The sequence below is a fragment of the Microplitis mediator genome, chromosome 1 (assembly GCF_029852145.1).
Source record: "Microplitis mediator isolate UGA2020A chromosome 1, iyMicMedi2.1, whole genome shotgun sequence".
Taxonomy (NCBI): Eukaryota; Metazoa; Arthropoda; class Insecta; order Hymenoptera; family Braconidae; genus Microplitis; species Microplitis mediator.
The window spans coordinates 16,778,086-16,790,527 of record NC_079969.1 but is presented as its reverse complement, the minus strand read 5'-3'; the positions used below and the strand labels follow the sequence as shown (position 1 = coordinate 16,790,527).

General features: G+C 30.3%; 1 protein-coding gene and 1 long non-coding RNA gene across 7 annotated transcripts in view; both read left to right on the top strand.

The window, feature by feature from the left end:
• Positions 1–322: 322 nt before the first annotated feature.
• LOC130678300 (S-adenosylmethionine decarboxylase proenzyme) overlaps positions 323–12,442 on the top strand; it is a 37,316-nt gene continuing 25,196 nt past the window's right edge. For 2 of the 6 annotated variants that reach the window (XR_008991782.1, XR_008991781.1), the window contains exons 1-3: positions 1,853–2,509; positions 3,763–3,849; positions 12,248–12,289. Coding sequence is in view for 4 of the 6 variants with exons in the window: in XM_057485450.1 (XP_057341433.1) it covers positions 2,382–2,509; positions 3,763–3,849; positions 12,248–12,289 (257 nt within the window). In the remaining 2 variants the exon portion in view is untranslated. Of the gene's footprint in view, positions 895–1,852; positions 2,510–3,762; positions 3,850–12,247; positions 12,290–12,442 lie in introns of those variants that run through there. The other 4 variants (XM_057485450.1, XM_057485449.1, XM_057485451.1 and 1 more) reach the window with 4 other exon arrangements.
• LOC130678303 (uncharacterized) lies at positions 3,986–5,276 on the top strand. Its single transcript, XR_008991783.1, has 3 exons — positions 3,986–4,684; positions 4,754–4,818; positions 4,921–5,276. It is a non-coding gene; the product is annotated as an uncharacterized LOC130678303 (long non-coding RNA).

Genomic DNA, 12,442 nt, shown 5'->3' with positions numbered 1-12,442 from the left:
GAGAACGACTAGTAATATAATGATAAACTGATCAGTAAAAATTATCATTCTAAATAGTAATTTTTTCGTTTATGATTAAAACGTGAATAATTACAGGATAAGTATGAAAATTTATTTCCTATGTAAGAAAATTTACTATTTGAACTTTAAAAATCGTAACTGATACATTGAAAATTGACGACACGTATTATAAAATTTATTATTTGGAATGTTAAAATTCCTCATAATTACGCCCGGGATTCGGGTTACAATTTCAAATACTAATTTTTAAAGTTTATCTTTTTCTGTGTAGGTAAAATGAAAAAACATAGCCGTCCAATTATCATGTGGCACTGCACGAATACATCTAAACTATGAAAGCCACCCTGACTGCAAGTTGACGTCAAACGGAAGTTCCAACTCGCCATAAATAGCACAACAGACATATCAGAAAAAATCATGTGACGTCAGTGACCGTCACAAGACGGTATTTGTGACGATCACGTCACATAATCTAAAAATACCGGTAATTGAACATCTTTATTCACGTAATGAATTAACAAAGTAATGAAGCCAACTTTACCAGACTGTTACGAAGTAATATTGTTATTATTTAACAATATCTGTATAGCTTTTTGTCAGTATAATTTACTGGGGGATTTCATATAATTAGTGACTACAAGCATAAAAACCATGTTATTGTGATTCATTCAATCATTTTGCCGCACTTGGGATCTAGATGTAGAATTGACATTGTTAAATGAAACATTAATAAAAGCAACCAAAAATTTTATGTCGAACAGTTAACTAATGTACAATTATGATATCAACATCATAAAATTTTTTTAGCTAATCGTGGTAGTATCGGGTTATCAGTACTTATTACCAACATGTGATTGTTTATCAATGTATCGAGTAAGGTTATATTTTAGCTAAGCACGTAAACAGTATTTTGCAATATTTTTAAATTACTATCATAAAAGTCTTAAATGAACAAAAATGATCCCTGGTGGAAATTTTTTGGATTTTTCTGTGAAAAACTCAGTTCTAAAGTTCTAAAGACTTTTTCAGAGGAAATTCCGAAAAATTTCCACTAGGGATCATCTCCTAAAAATTTTTTAAGAATAAAACATAAGCAATTATTCAACAATTGTACATATTTTTTTTATTTAATTAAATTCCAAGGTTGACAAAATAAGTAAATTACTAATACTTGTCAACAGTAAAGCAAACTGTTAAAAAATTTTCTGAGCTTGTAAATATTTTAATTAATAAAAATTAAAATATTTTGAAGTAACTTTAACAATACTTAGTATTGTTAGAAAAAAATTTTTAAATTACAAATCAATGAATTTTAAAAGTCTTTATGACGCGTTTTCATTTGTTTCTCTATCGTACTCAAGTGGATAAACGGTACTATCTTTGTTGCACTTGTACAGTAAATGGAAACTGTCCAAGCTTTTCTCGTAAACAAATGGGAGTTGTTAAAAAATTGAAGTGCACCTCGCTAGTTCATAGAGTAAAGCATCGGGTCTGTGTCTTTATTTAGCGTTTAGGGTTTTTATCTCAGAGAAAAGCTTGGACAAAATTATCTGAAAACGGTTCTTATGTGTATATCTTATTATATGATTCACTTTCATTAGAGTCATGTGGGGCAAGTGTGCGCAGTGGGTAAGTGCGCAAACCCATGCGTTTCAGTCCAAAATGAATGGATTTGCGCAAATTCGCCCTTCATGACTTTATGAGCCATGAGCCAGAAAAATATAAAAAAGTGCGGAATATGATAACCTAAAAATCACCACCTGAATTTTTTTTGTTTTATTTCAGTGTTCTTTAGAAATATAAAATAAAATTAAAAACTTCAAATTCAAGGTTCACTTATTTATGAAGAAGTAAACAAAATTTAAATCGAAAAATTTCTCGTTGAAAATAAGTCTATAGCAATTATCAAAAAGAAGAGTTAGTGATGACTTATAAATACTTAGTTGTACTTTTTTTATGATTAAGAATCAGATAATATTGAAAATTAATGTTAATAAGTCGTAGTATTTTACATAATAAATATAACATATTTTTTTAGTGTTGTTTGAATTTCGTTCGTTTATACGCGTGCGTGTTTGATTTTTTAAAGTGATTGGTTGATTACAGTGTATAGGGGTAGGGATAAAAAAATATATAAAAAGAAGTGGGAGTTTTACCTTTAAGAGGAAGTATGAAAGAAGGAGATAAAATGTGGTGGAAATTCACTAATACTACAACAATCTAACGACACTTGTTTGACTTTTTCCCTGTATTTCATGGAATAAGTTAGTGTATATAGTGTACGAAAAGGACCGAGTGTTTAAACAATAATTGAGTCAATATTCAACAAATATAATTAATATAAATCATTATCAGCCAGAATGGCATCAAATAAAGATATTAATACAGAAAACGTACAATTTTTTGAAGGGGTTGAAAAATTACTTGAAGTTTGGTTTACTAGTTCTCATGGTGAAGATCATAAAGGTGATCTTCGAGACATTCCGAGGTAAGTTTTTATAAAAAATTAGCTTTTTTAAAAATTATTCGTATTTCTGAATTCTTGTTTTGTTATTATTATTTTATACTTTACCCTGAAACCAGTGGTTGTTTTAATTCCACCCCTTTAATTCACTGTGACGCATTTACTAAATCATGTGTAAATTCTTTTGTCATGGTCAAATTTTATTAATTTATATGCATAAAAAAATCAGTATTAGAACATGATCCAGAAGTTGACAGACAACTGAAAATTTCAGATTTTTTTTACCAGAGAATTACAAAAAAAAAAAAAAAAAAACTAAAAATTTGCACTTGTTGAAAATTAAAAAAACTATAGGTGCGATTTTTTCAAATGTTTTTTTTTTAATGATTTGTTGTTTAAAAAAAATCGAAAAATTATCTGATGTCGGCCAACTTCCATTTCATATTAGAACAAAACAATTGATATGAATAAAATATAACCCAATAAATAAAATTATTACTTGCATGTGGAAAGAAATTTTTTTTGGAGTTATGTATATATAGATGTTAATATATGATCTTTTTTTTTTAAATTTCATTAGTATCATATTAGGTAATTATTCCGACGTGTTGCCGGCTTTTAGTTGTTGATGCCTTGACTAAACAATCCTATTCGATTTAAAACAGAATCTTATTTTTTGTATATTTGGAATATGATTTTTCATTACTATGGTGATCTTAAACTTTTTTAAAAATGTACTGATTAACATACATATAAAGTATCATAGCTTCTTCCGTCTTGTATTACAACTAAATTTATTTGGAATAATAACTACCTGATAAGTTTAATTCTTAGTGTTATTAAAATTATTTATTTTTGTACGTCTCTTATTAATTTCAAATTTTACACGGAAAAAAATAAACTTTAAAAATTAGTGTTTGAAATTATAACCCGAATCCCGGATGTTAATATGGTGAATTTTAACATTCCAAATAATGAGTTTTATAATACGTGTCGTCAATTTTCTCAGTATCAGTTACGCTTTTTAAACTTGAAATAGTAATTTTTCTTGCATAGACAATAAATTTACATACTTATCCTGTAATTATTCACGTTTTAATCATAAATGAAAAAATTACTATTTAGAATGATAGTATTTACTGATCACTTTATCATCATATTACTTGTTGTTCTCAATTTCTGTAGTTCATTTTTTTCAGTGTAATTTATCTTACAAAAACTCTGATCGTATTACATCGGAAAATTAAAAAAAAATTGTTTTTTTTTTTTTTTCTAAGACATCGCTGGGAATCACTTTTGAAAATTGTCCGATGTGAGATAATTAGTTTCTGCCGAAACGACGACATTGAAGCCTACGTTCTCAGGTAAAAAAAATTCTTTTTTTATTATCGACGACAAAAAAATATTTTTGTTTTATTTTTATTCAAATGCTTGAAATAATAAATTATATATGAATGAGTGCTTTTCATTTTGCCATAAGCTCTATAATTCAACAATCATAACAATGATGTCGGGTAATCAATTTTTGCTAGTATATTTCTTAACACTTCTATCAATCAGAACTGTAACATAATTCGTACATGCTATTATCTTATTATATAAATAGCCCTCATCAGTATTACGATCAACGGTGTATTAGCTAGTGAGTTTCTAAATGATATGATTAGGATATGAAGAATAGTATTGCATTGTTATATCGTCAAATATAAATTTTAAGAATCTTGATTTCATATGTTCATTTGTTGATAGTGGATCTGCGCAGCAAGTAGCTTCATAGTGGAAAGCAACATTCGAATCGATCAATGTTTTTACTCTAAAAACATCGCGCACGTCAGTCTTTAAATTCTAATTAGTTTCGATTTTATGAACTTTTGTCCTCATTTTCTAAATAATATTTTGATTTATTATAAAGATTTGTACTCATCGAAAAAATTGAATAATCTAATTTATTCTATGTTAATGTTCTGAAAATTACATATTACATTAACATGAAAATGCGGAAAATATATGAGAAATTTTTTTTGCGTATAAATTTTTGTTATATTTTAATTATATCCTAGTAGCAATCTTGGTCAAGACAAGAAAAAAATAGCACCATACTATATATCTATGTACACTGTGTTATTATAGATCTTGATTAAAATTGCCTCTAGGGTAAAGGAGGACGGATGGGCCAGCAAAGACAAAAATTTCAGTAGTGTAAGTTCTTTTCTAAAGCTCTACTTTTTTTTAGTCTCCAAATAAATATTTAATTTCAATATTACTCAGCCATAGAAAGATGAAAATTTTTAATCTTGGACAAGATGAGGCTTACTTGAAAAAATTAATGAAAGGTACGAAAATTATCTTAAGCGGGGCTTACACTTTTTTTTCTATTGTAGTCGAGTCGAAACTCCGAAATGGGAGACATTTCTCAAAAATTGGTGCAAATTTAGTTGAAGGTCTATGATGTCACCCACAATCATACCCCTAAATAAAAAAGTCATCACCCCAGGGGTTAATGAGAGAAAAAAATAAAAACACCTCCAACAACAGATTTTTCGCAAATATTTCATAAACAACAAAAAATTCGTGAAAAACTTTTAAACCAAAGTTGTAGAGAAAAAAAATCACATCAAAAAGTATTATAAATTTTTTTTGTATCTATAACAAATAACACGCAATAAATTTTTGAAATTTCGAAGCGTAAATATACTGAATTTTTAGAAGGCTACGCCGCTGAAGTAGAATATTATGTGTACGTATAGCTGCACTGCTTACCCTAAGTCCTTTGACGTCGCTAGGGTTGCATGCTCTTACATGTTAAAACCCATTGCTACAATGAGTGAGAATGAGACGATAGAGTCATTTTTTTGAAGAAAATGAACACGCCATTAATCTTAGGTTGTTTAAAAATAACCATTTTTCCGGGCACTACTATGTTGGCTGGAAAAGCAACTGATTTGTAATTATATGTATCATTTTGGAAGTAGAAGGTTTCGAAAAATTTTATCGTCATTTTAGCCACTTTTCTTTTTCGAATCACTCAAGTCCACGAATGGTACTATCTTTATTGTACTTGCGCAGTAAATGGTAACTTTGGCCGAATTTTTCTCTTAAACAAACGAATATTATCAAAAAATTAAAGCGCACTTCGCTAGATTAGACAGTAGTGCATCAATGTGCAGTCTCTAATTTGTACTTAGAAATTTTGTTTCCCATACAGAATCAGCCAAAAATATCTGGTAACCCTTGTTAAAATATTTATGACTTTTAATGATATTCAAGAAAGTTAAGTACAGTCGACTTTCAATGTGATTTTTTTTAAGTTTGGGTCGATCGAAAAGGGTCTAGGGTAATAAAATTTTAAGGCTCAGTTAGGCCTCACATCAGGAAAGGGTGAATCAGTTATAATAGATATTTACGTCATAAGGCCGTAAAGTGGTGACTTAACGATAATCTCGATGTTGTGATATGAGCCTGAAGTTTGTGGCGCGAATTTGCGAAAACGAGTATAAATATAACGTCCGAAGCGAAGCCGAGTCTGAATCGCCACTGAGCAGCCATATGACATCCCTAGTGAAAATTTTTCGGACTTCTGTCCGAAAAACTCAGTTCTAGAGTTCTAAAGACTTTTTCAGAGTTCTAAAGACCTTTTCGGACAAAAGTCCGAAAAATTTTCACCAGGGATACAATATTTTTTGTCATTATTGTTCAGAAAATTCAATTTGAGAGACGCGTAGCCTCAAAAATTTTATATTTACTTGTAATTTTTACATGCACTGTAAAAAAAGATTCCTGACGTCAAACCAGATTCGTTTGGCTCAAGTACTCCGTGCGTTTGGATACAGCCAAGCGCGTCAAGCGATTGAGTCTACCGCCCTCTAAGTTTGACAGTATATTTTGCTCCAACTGAGAGTTTCTTGAGGGAAGGTACCGAGTCGTTTGAACTAACTCTATAGTATTTGATATAACTCAATAACTTTTTTCATTTAAAAAAAATAGAAATTAGTTCAAGTCATTGATGCTGTTGATACAATAATGATTTTTGTTTTATATAAAATAATTAAAAATTTCACTCAAAGTAAATTGTAAAGTGATTGAAGGTTTGAATTTTCAGTTAAGTCAAAATTTTATTAAAGCAAATGAATTTTAGTTTTGAAAGTAATATTTTTGTAGGTCCGTTGAAACTGTCCTTGAAATTGATTCAATAAAAAATCGAATTATTTCAAATTGCTGTATTGCATTGATCCAAAAAAACAGTAATCTGCATTAAGTGAATATTGCCTTTAATTATTTCATCAATAATTAATTTAAAAAAAATTTTTTTTTTTTTTATGTACTTTTTTATTTTTGATTTTATTTTTATTATTATTATTCTTATTACTATTATGATTATTATATAATATACATTACACTTTACAAATAATTCTGACATACTCAGTTTTTAGTGAAAAATTAAATAATCGTAGAATTGGTATCCGGAGGATTCGAACACAGTACCTTACGCGCGAGAGTCAGACGCTTTACCGCTACGCTACGGGACCAGTAGGAAAGTTTGAGTTCAGTTGTGCTTCTAATACTTTGTTCTCATATTGAATAGATATATACAGTCAATTGCTTATACATTGATCTAAACGTGATAAATATGTGACTCTTTTTATAAATAAATTTTTTTATTTAACCGATAATATAAAGACTTTCATTCAAATATAGTTTGATATTTTGTAACGAATACATTTATATTCTCATCGAATATTTTTCAGTTTTAATGTGAGTGCGTCAAATTATTTCTACAACCTCGTCGGATTCTCTACCCAAGAAACTCGTAGGTTGACACGACACGTTCGGTATTATAGGAAACTACTTTTGTTTCATTGAAACATGTGAAGTTGTCAAACTTAACGTTTCAAGAGTTTCAGTTAAATTTCTTAAAATTGAAAAGTTTGCTTCAACAAATTTTTATTTTTAAATCAAGTACATCCAAACTTTAATTAAAATATATTTTACTATTCGTTCAAATGTTAATTTAATTACGGTCAAACTTAAAAACTTTAACATAGACGCTTAATCAATTTCTCTCAATCGAGTAGAGATTTTCATTCAATAAAAGTGATTTTCTTGAGACAAACTAGTTTTCGTTGGTTCAAACGAATTTGGTTTCACTGAAGAGGAAATTTGTCAAACTCTTAGGGAGTTTGATGTCAGTACCTTATTTTTTACAGTGTGCGTAAGCGATTACTTAAGGGTTCATTCTATCACTTACAGAAAAATATGCATTAATTATTTAATAAATATTTTAAATACTGTAATAAAAGACACACTAATCATTGGACTGCAACGTGTGTTAGTTATAAGTGAAATGGCGTTGTTATTAATAGTAATTAAATTGAAAAACTATTCAAAATCTCCGGTCGGTAAGCTAGAATGTGATTCTTTTCTTTCATTTTCGTCCGGTTGTCGAAAAAAAGTACAGTGAAGGGGCATTTTGCGGCCTAGGCCGTAAAATAGAGATAGTACATTAGGGTCTCCGGTAATCAGCACCTTTGCGGACGCCACCCAGTGCTCGAAAATTGAACTTTCTGAGCAAGTATGACAAAAAATAAATTAATATTAGGGTATAGACGCAAGAAATCGATTAAATTTCAGTCATTTTCACGCTGAAAGAAAAGTACATGGTATTGACAACTATAAAGGCATAAGTATAACAGTACAGTATAATCTCAACCAACGTTTATAGTTACTTGTACTACATCTAAAGTTCATAAGCTAATTAAAAATAGAAGAAGCAAATATACATTACTACCAGTTTTGGTTTCATTATGCTAACTAATGAACATTAGTTTCCAGAACTTAATCTTTAAAGATAATAATAACAACACTTGCATAATTCATCTGAACCGAAAAAGAAAAAATTATATAAAAACTTTTTTAGTTTAATTATCATTAAATAGTTCATTATCATAGTTCAAGATTATGAAATCAATCGATTGAGTCATTTCTGAGAAATTGTAAAATAACTGAAGAAAATTTTTTTCTTCTGTATTTCTTCCATATCTTAGAGTCTAATTGATCGATCGATCTGTAATTTTAAAAAAGTTGACGGCCAACAAGCTCTTTTGCAGCAAGAACCGTTTCGATTGGTTAATTATTTAAAAAATTCATAGCAAGTTTAAACACATAACATACACACACAGACACAGACACTCAGGCGTCATTTTGAAGATGGTCTGAATAGCTTCTTAGGACGTCAAATAGTCGAGATCTGATCAGAATTCGGTTTTCGAAAATAGGAATGAAAACAATAACTTCCCGAATAAAAACGACTCGATCGATCGACTTAAAAATCTAATGAGTTCTGGAACTCGATAAAACGCGTCGATTGTCACCTCAAACATGTCAATCGGCTTATTCGTTCGAGAGATACCGTCGGAGAAAGAAACGGTAAAAAACGGTTTTTCGCAAATATCTTTTAACCGACTAAAAAAACATTCCAAAAATTTAATTAGCTCTAGAACTTGATAAAACACGCCGATTACCACCTCGAACATCGAAATCGATTAATTAGTTTAAAAGATATCAACGGATCAAAAGACAACAGCGGAAAGTGAAAAAAATAACATTTAACGTCATTTTTCCTGTATAAATCACAATATAATGATGTACTTAAATGTATTCAAAGCCATACCAGCTCCTTGAGCTCGAAAACAGTGGGAAATTTTGAGGTTGCCCTGCAGGGCCAACCGTTGTTCAGATTTTTTTGCGTGTACCAAGATTATTAATATTCGGATACCTAGCATGTATATTTCCTGAATAAATCGGTCACCGTTGTTATGTCCGAGCAATAGATCATGCAAAGGACGTGTTACGGGGCAGCTAGAAATTCGACTTCTCAAATCGGTTGCGCCATTGTAAAAAACCTCTAAGTTCACTCACCACCCTTATCAACTCATGTAATCTTTCTCCTGGTACACCGAAAAAATAGGACCATGGGCCAGTGCTCCAGACATTTAGACAGCAGCTCAGACGAGGTCACGTGTATGACCCCTCCTAAAAATTTCGACTATATAAGGGCGAGCAAATGTCAGTACAGACACTTACAACTTGGCACTTACCACTTAGACTTAGAAATTAGAGTTACTTGGTTTGACCTAGAGTTGGAGACTTAGGCTCCTAAACGGCAACTAGTTGGGAGGTTTAGAGAAGGACTGAGAGTTCCTAGCGCAGTCCTTACTCTAAACTCCTTAAATTACTAAATACGTAAAACCTATTTTGAACTCTAAGTACAAAATAGTCTTCTCTGTTCGTTGTACATTAATCAAGTCCAGTCAATTTATTTATTGTAACTACACATAACATGCTCGCTTCGCTCGCCTTCATTCTTTCAAAAATCCCGCCACTATCTCAGTCGACCAATCGACAAGCGAATAAAATAGTCACAGAAGTGACGTGAAACGATACGACATCCGGTCATCAACTTTTTAGAAGAGGATGTCTGAGTTGTTTATTTATTGAAATATTTAGTCAGTTTATCTAACAGCAACTTGTAGTCTAGTACATCAAATCTGTATTAATCCAGTCAGTGTTATACTGTGGAGTCGTCTTGTACTAAGCTTTGTGTCTATGAGGGCTACTCATCTCTAGGGTTTTCCAATTTCGGTGTCCACGTCTAGGATACCCTGTGTTATATTTGAGAGAACATCAATTCTTTATATTCAAATTATTCTTTCATTAGTATTATTAACGCTACTTTAGATTATTGTTCATCATCGCTACCAGTTTATCGTAAATTATCGCTAAAACTCGCTATCAGCGAATTGCAAAAATAAGTAATCGTTTGTGAATGAGTTCATAGTACTGTTATAAGCCAGATATTGTAGGAATACAATATCATTCACCTAAATGTCGTTATACACATCGAAACATAAATTCCCTCAAAGTTTGAGCCTTTAATATTAATTATCAGTACTTCCTTTTTCATTTTAAATTTTTCCCATTTAAGAAGCATGTAAATCGAACAACTTTTTTTTATATACTATAAAATAGCTGAATTCGAAGCTATCTTTTCAAAATCAGATTTAATTTGTAGAGTATTTGTTGCTTTTTGAAAGTGTATAAAATGAGTTTCCTCTAATTTAGTTTATGTCGATTGTATTAGCTCCGCCGGTCAATTTTTTCCCCTTTTCCAATTTATTTTTATTAATAGTGAAAAAACGGCTTATCTTATGAAAAATATGCATAATGCCAACCTTGTAGGAAGTTTCGTCTTCTACAAAACTGTTTGTTACACTTACATTGCTTAAGCGCACTGTTGATAAGAGACAAACAGTTAAAAATTTAACATGAAAAAAAAATTTGTACTATGTTAAGCCTAAGAATTTTATTTTACTGAAAAATTAAAAAAAAAAAAAAAAATTCGAATAAATTTACAAACGAAAAAAGTTAAATTTTTTTTTTTACATTTTTTGGAGTTTCTACTTTTTTTTCTCTTTACATTTTAAGGAACTATCGCAAAAATAAATAAAGAAAACCGGAAAATAACAAGTTTTTCATTTTGATGGTGATTACACAATTTAGGGAACAAAACTTGTTCTTTTAATTGTTTTGTAAAACTTTGATCAATCACCCCGGGAAAACCGTCCGATTGATCATTTTGAAAATTCACAGGATCATTAGGGATACATTGAGCTTGACCCTCTTTCGGTTGACCTTGAGTCCCTACTCTTAAATTGAATCGTACGTCTTTGTCTTATAGTGAGAGAGTGCTAGCCTGTTTAGTAGAAAAGTGGCAGAAAAAATAGTAAAAGGGGGCGCATGCATGCACTACCACGATTGAACCGTTATTCACACAGCCTTACTAAGAACTATTATTGGTTTTATCCCCAAACAACTCACACCGATACTCCTTGAGATGGATTATTGGGAAAGAGTTAAAAAAACCTGGCAACATCAGTCTTTTCATCGATATTTTCAAAGTATCGGTTAATTTACTGAAAAACAAATAAAAGTCATATTTTGTACTTATTTCTAATGAATGTTAAAAATAGAAAAAAATTATTTTCATAAAAAATTATAAAAGGCTCTTGTAGGGAACTTATTAAGCCGCCCTTTGATTTACTGTTTAATAATTGGTTGCTAAAATATAGATGATTAAAACTCAAAAGATTCTTTATTGTTTGATGGCTGATATCTCAGCGACAAATCATCCTATAAGGCTGAAGAAAAGCAAATTGATGCTAAATAAATTTGATAACTAACCTATGAATTGGTTTAGCTAAAAAAAATTTTCCTCGGTCCGTGGACCCTTTGAAAGAAATAGAAAAATTTGGAAAATTTTTGTCTCGTGGTATTTCTCATTATTGCGCAACAGCCGTAGCTCTGAAAAAATTATATTATATATTTTAAAGATTTAATTCAATTATTTGTGCATACTTTTACAAAACTGTTCTATCTCTTATTCAATTTTATTATTCTTGAATGGATTCAATTGTGCAATTAAAAAATACAGTTCATTTTCACTTTAAAAAAAAACTTTTTTCAAACAAACATCTCTTATATTCAAATAAAACCTTTTGAAGCAAGTTAAAATTTTTCTATTTTAAGTATAAAAATATGCTGACTTGAGGAAAAATAACATTTTCACCATACCTGCGTTGAAAGTTTACATTCATTCCCTGTTTAGAGGGAAGAAAGTCGTTCTTTTCTTTTATAAAAAAACAAATGATAGAAGTTAGCGCATGCGCCATTCTTCTTTCAAACAGAGGCAAAAATTTAAACTTTCAGGTGCAGATCTGGTGAAAAATTGTATACACATCACGTGGGAAGGTAAGACGTCCTAATTCGCGTGTTTGTCACCATCGCCATCGGCTTAGGTAGGCAATTATACACGCGGATTGGAATGCCCCACTATTCTCTTTTGGTATGTAATATAATATTAAATATTTCCGAAATGATATTTCAAAGAAGGGCCATCAATTC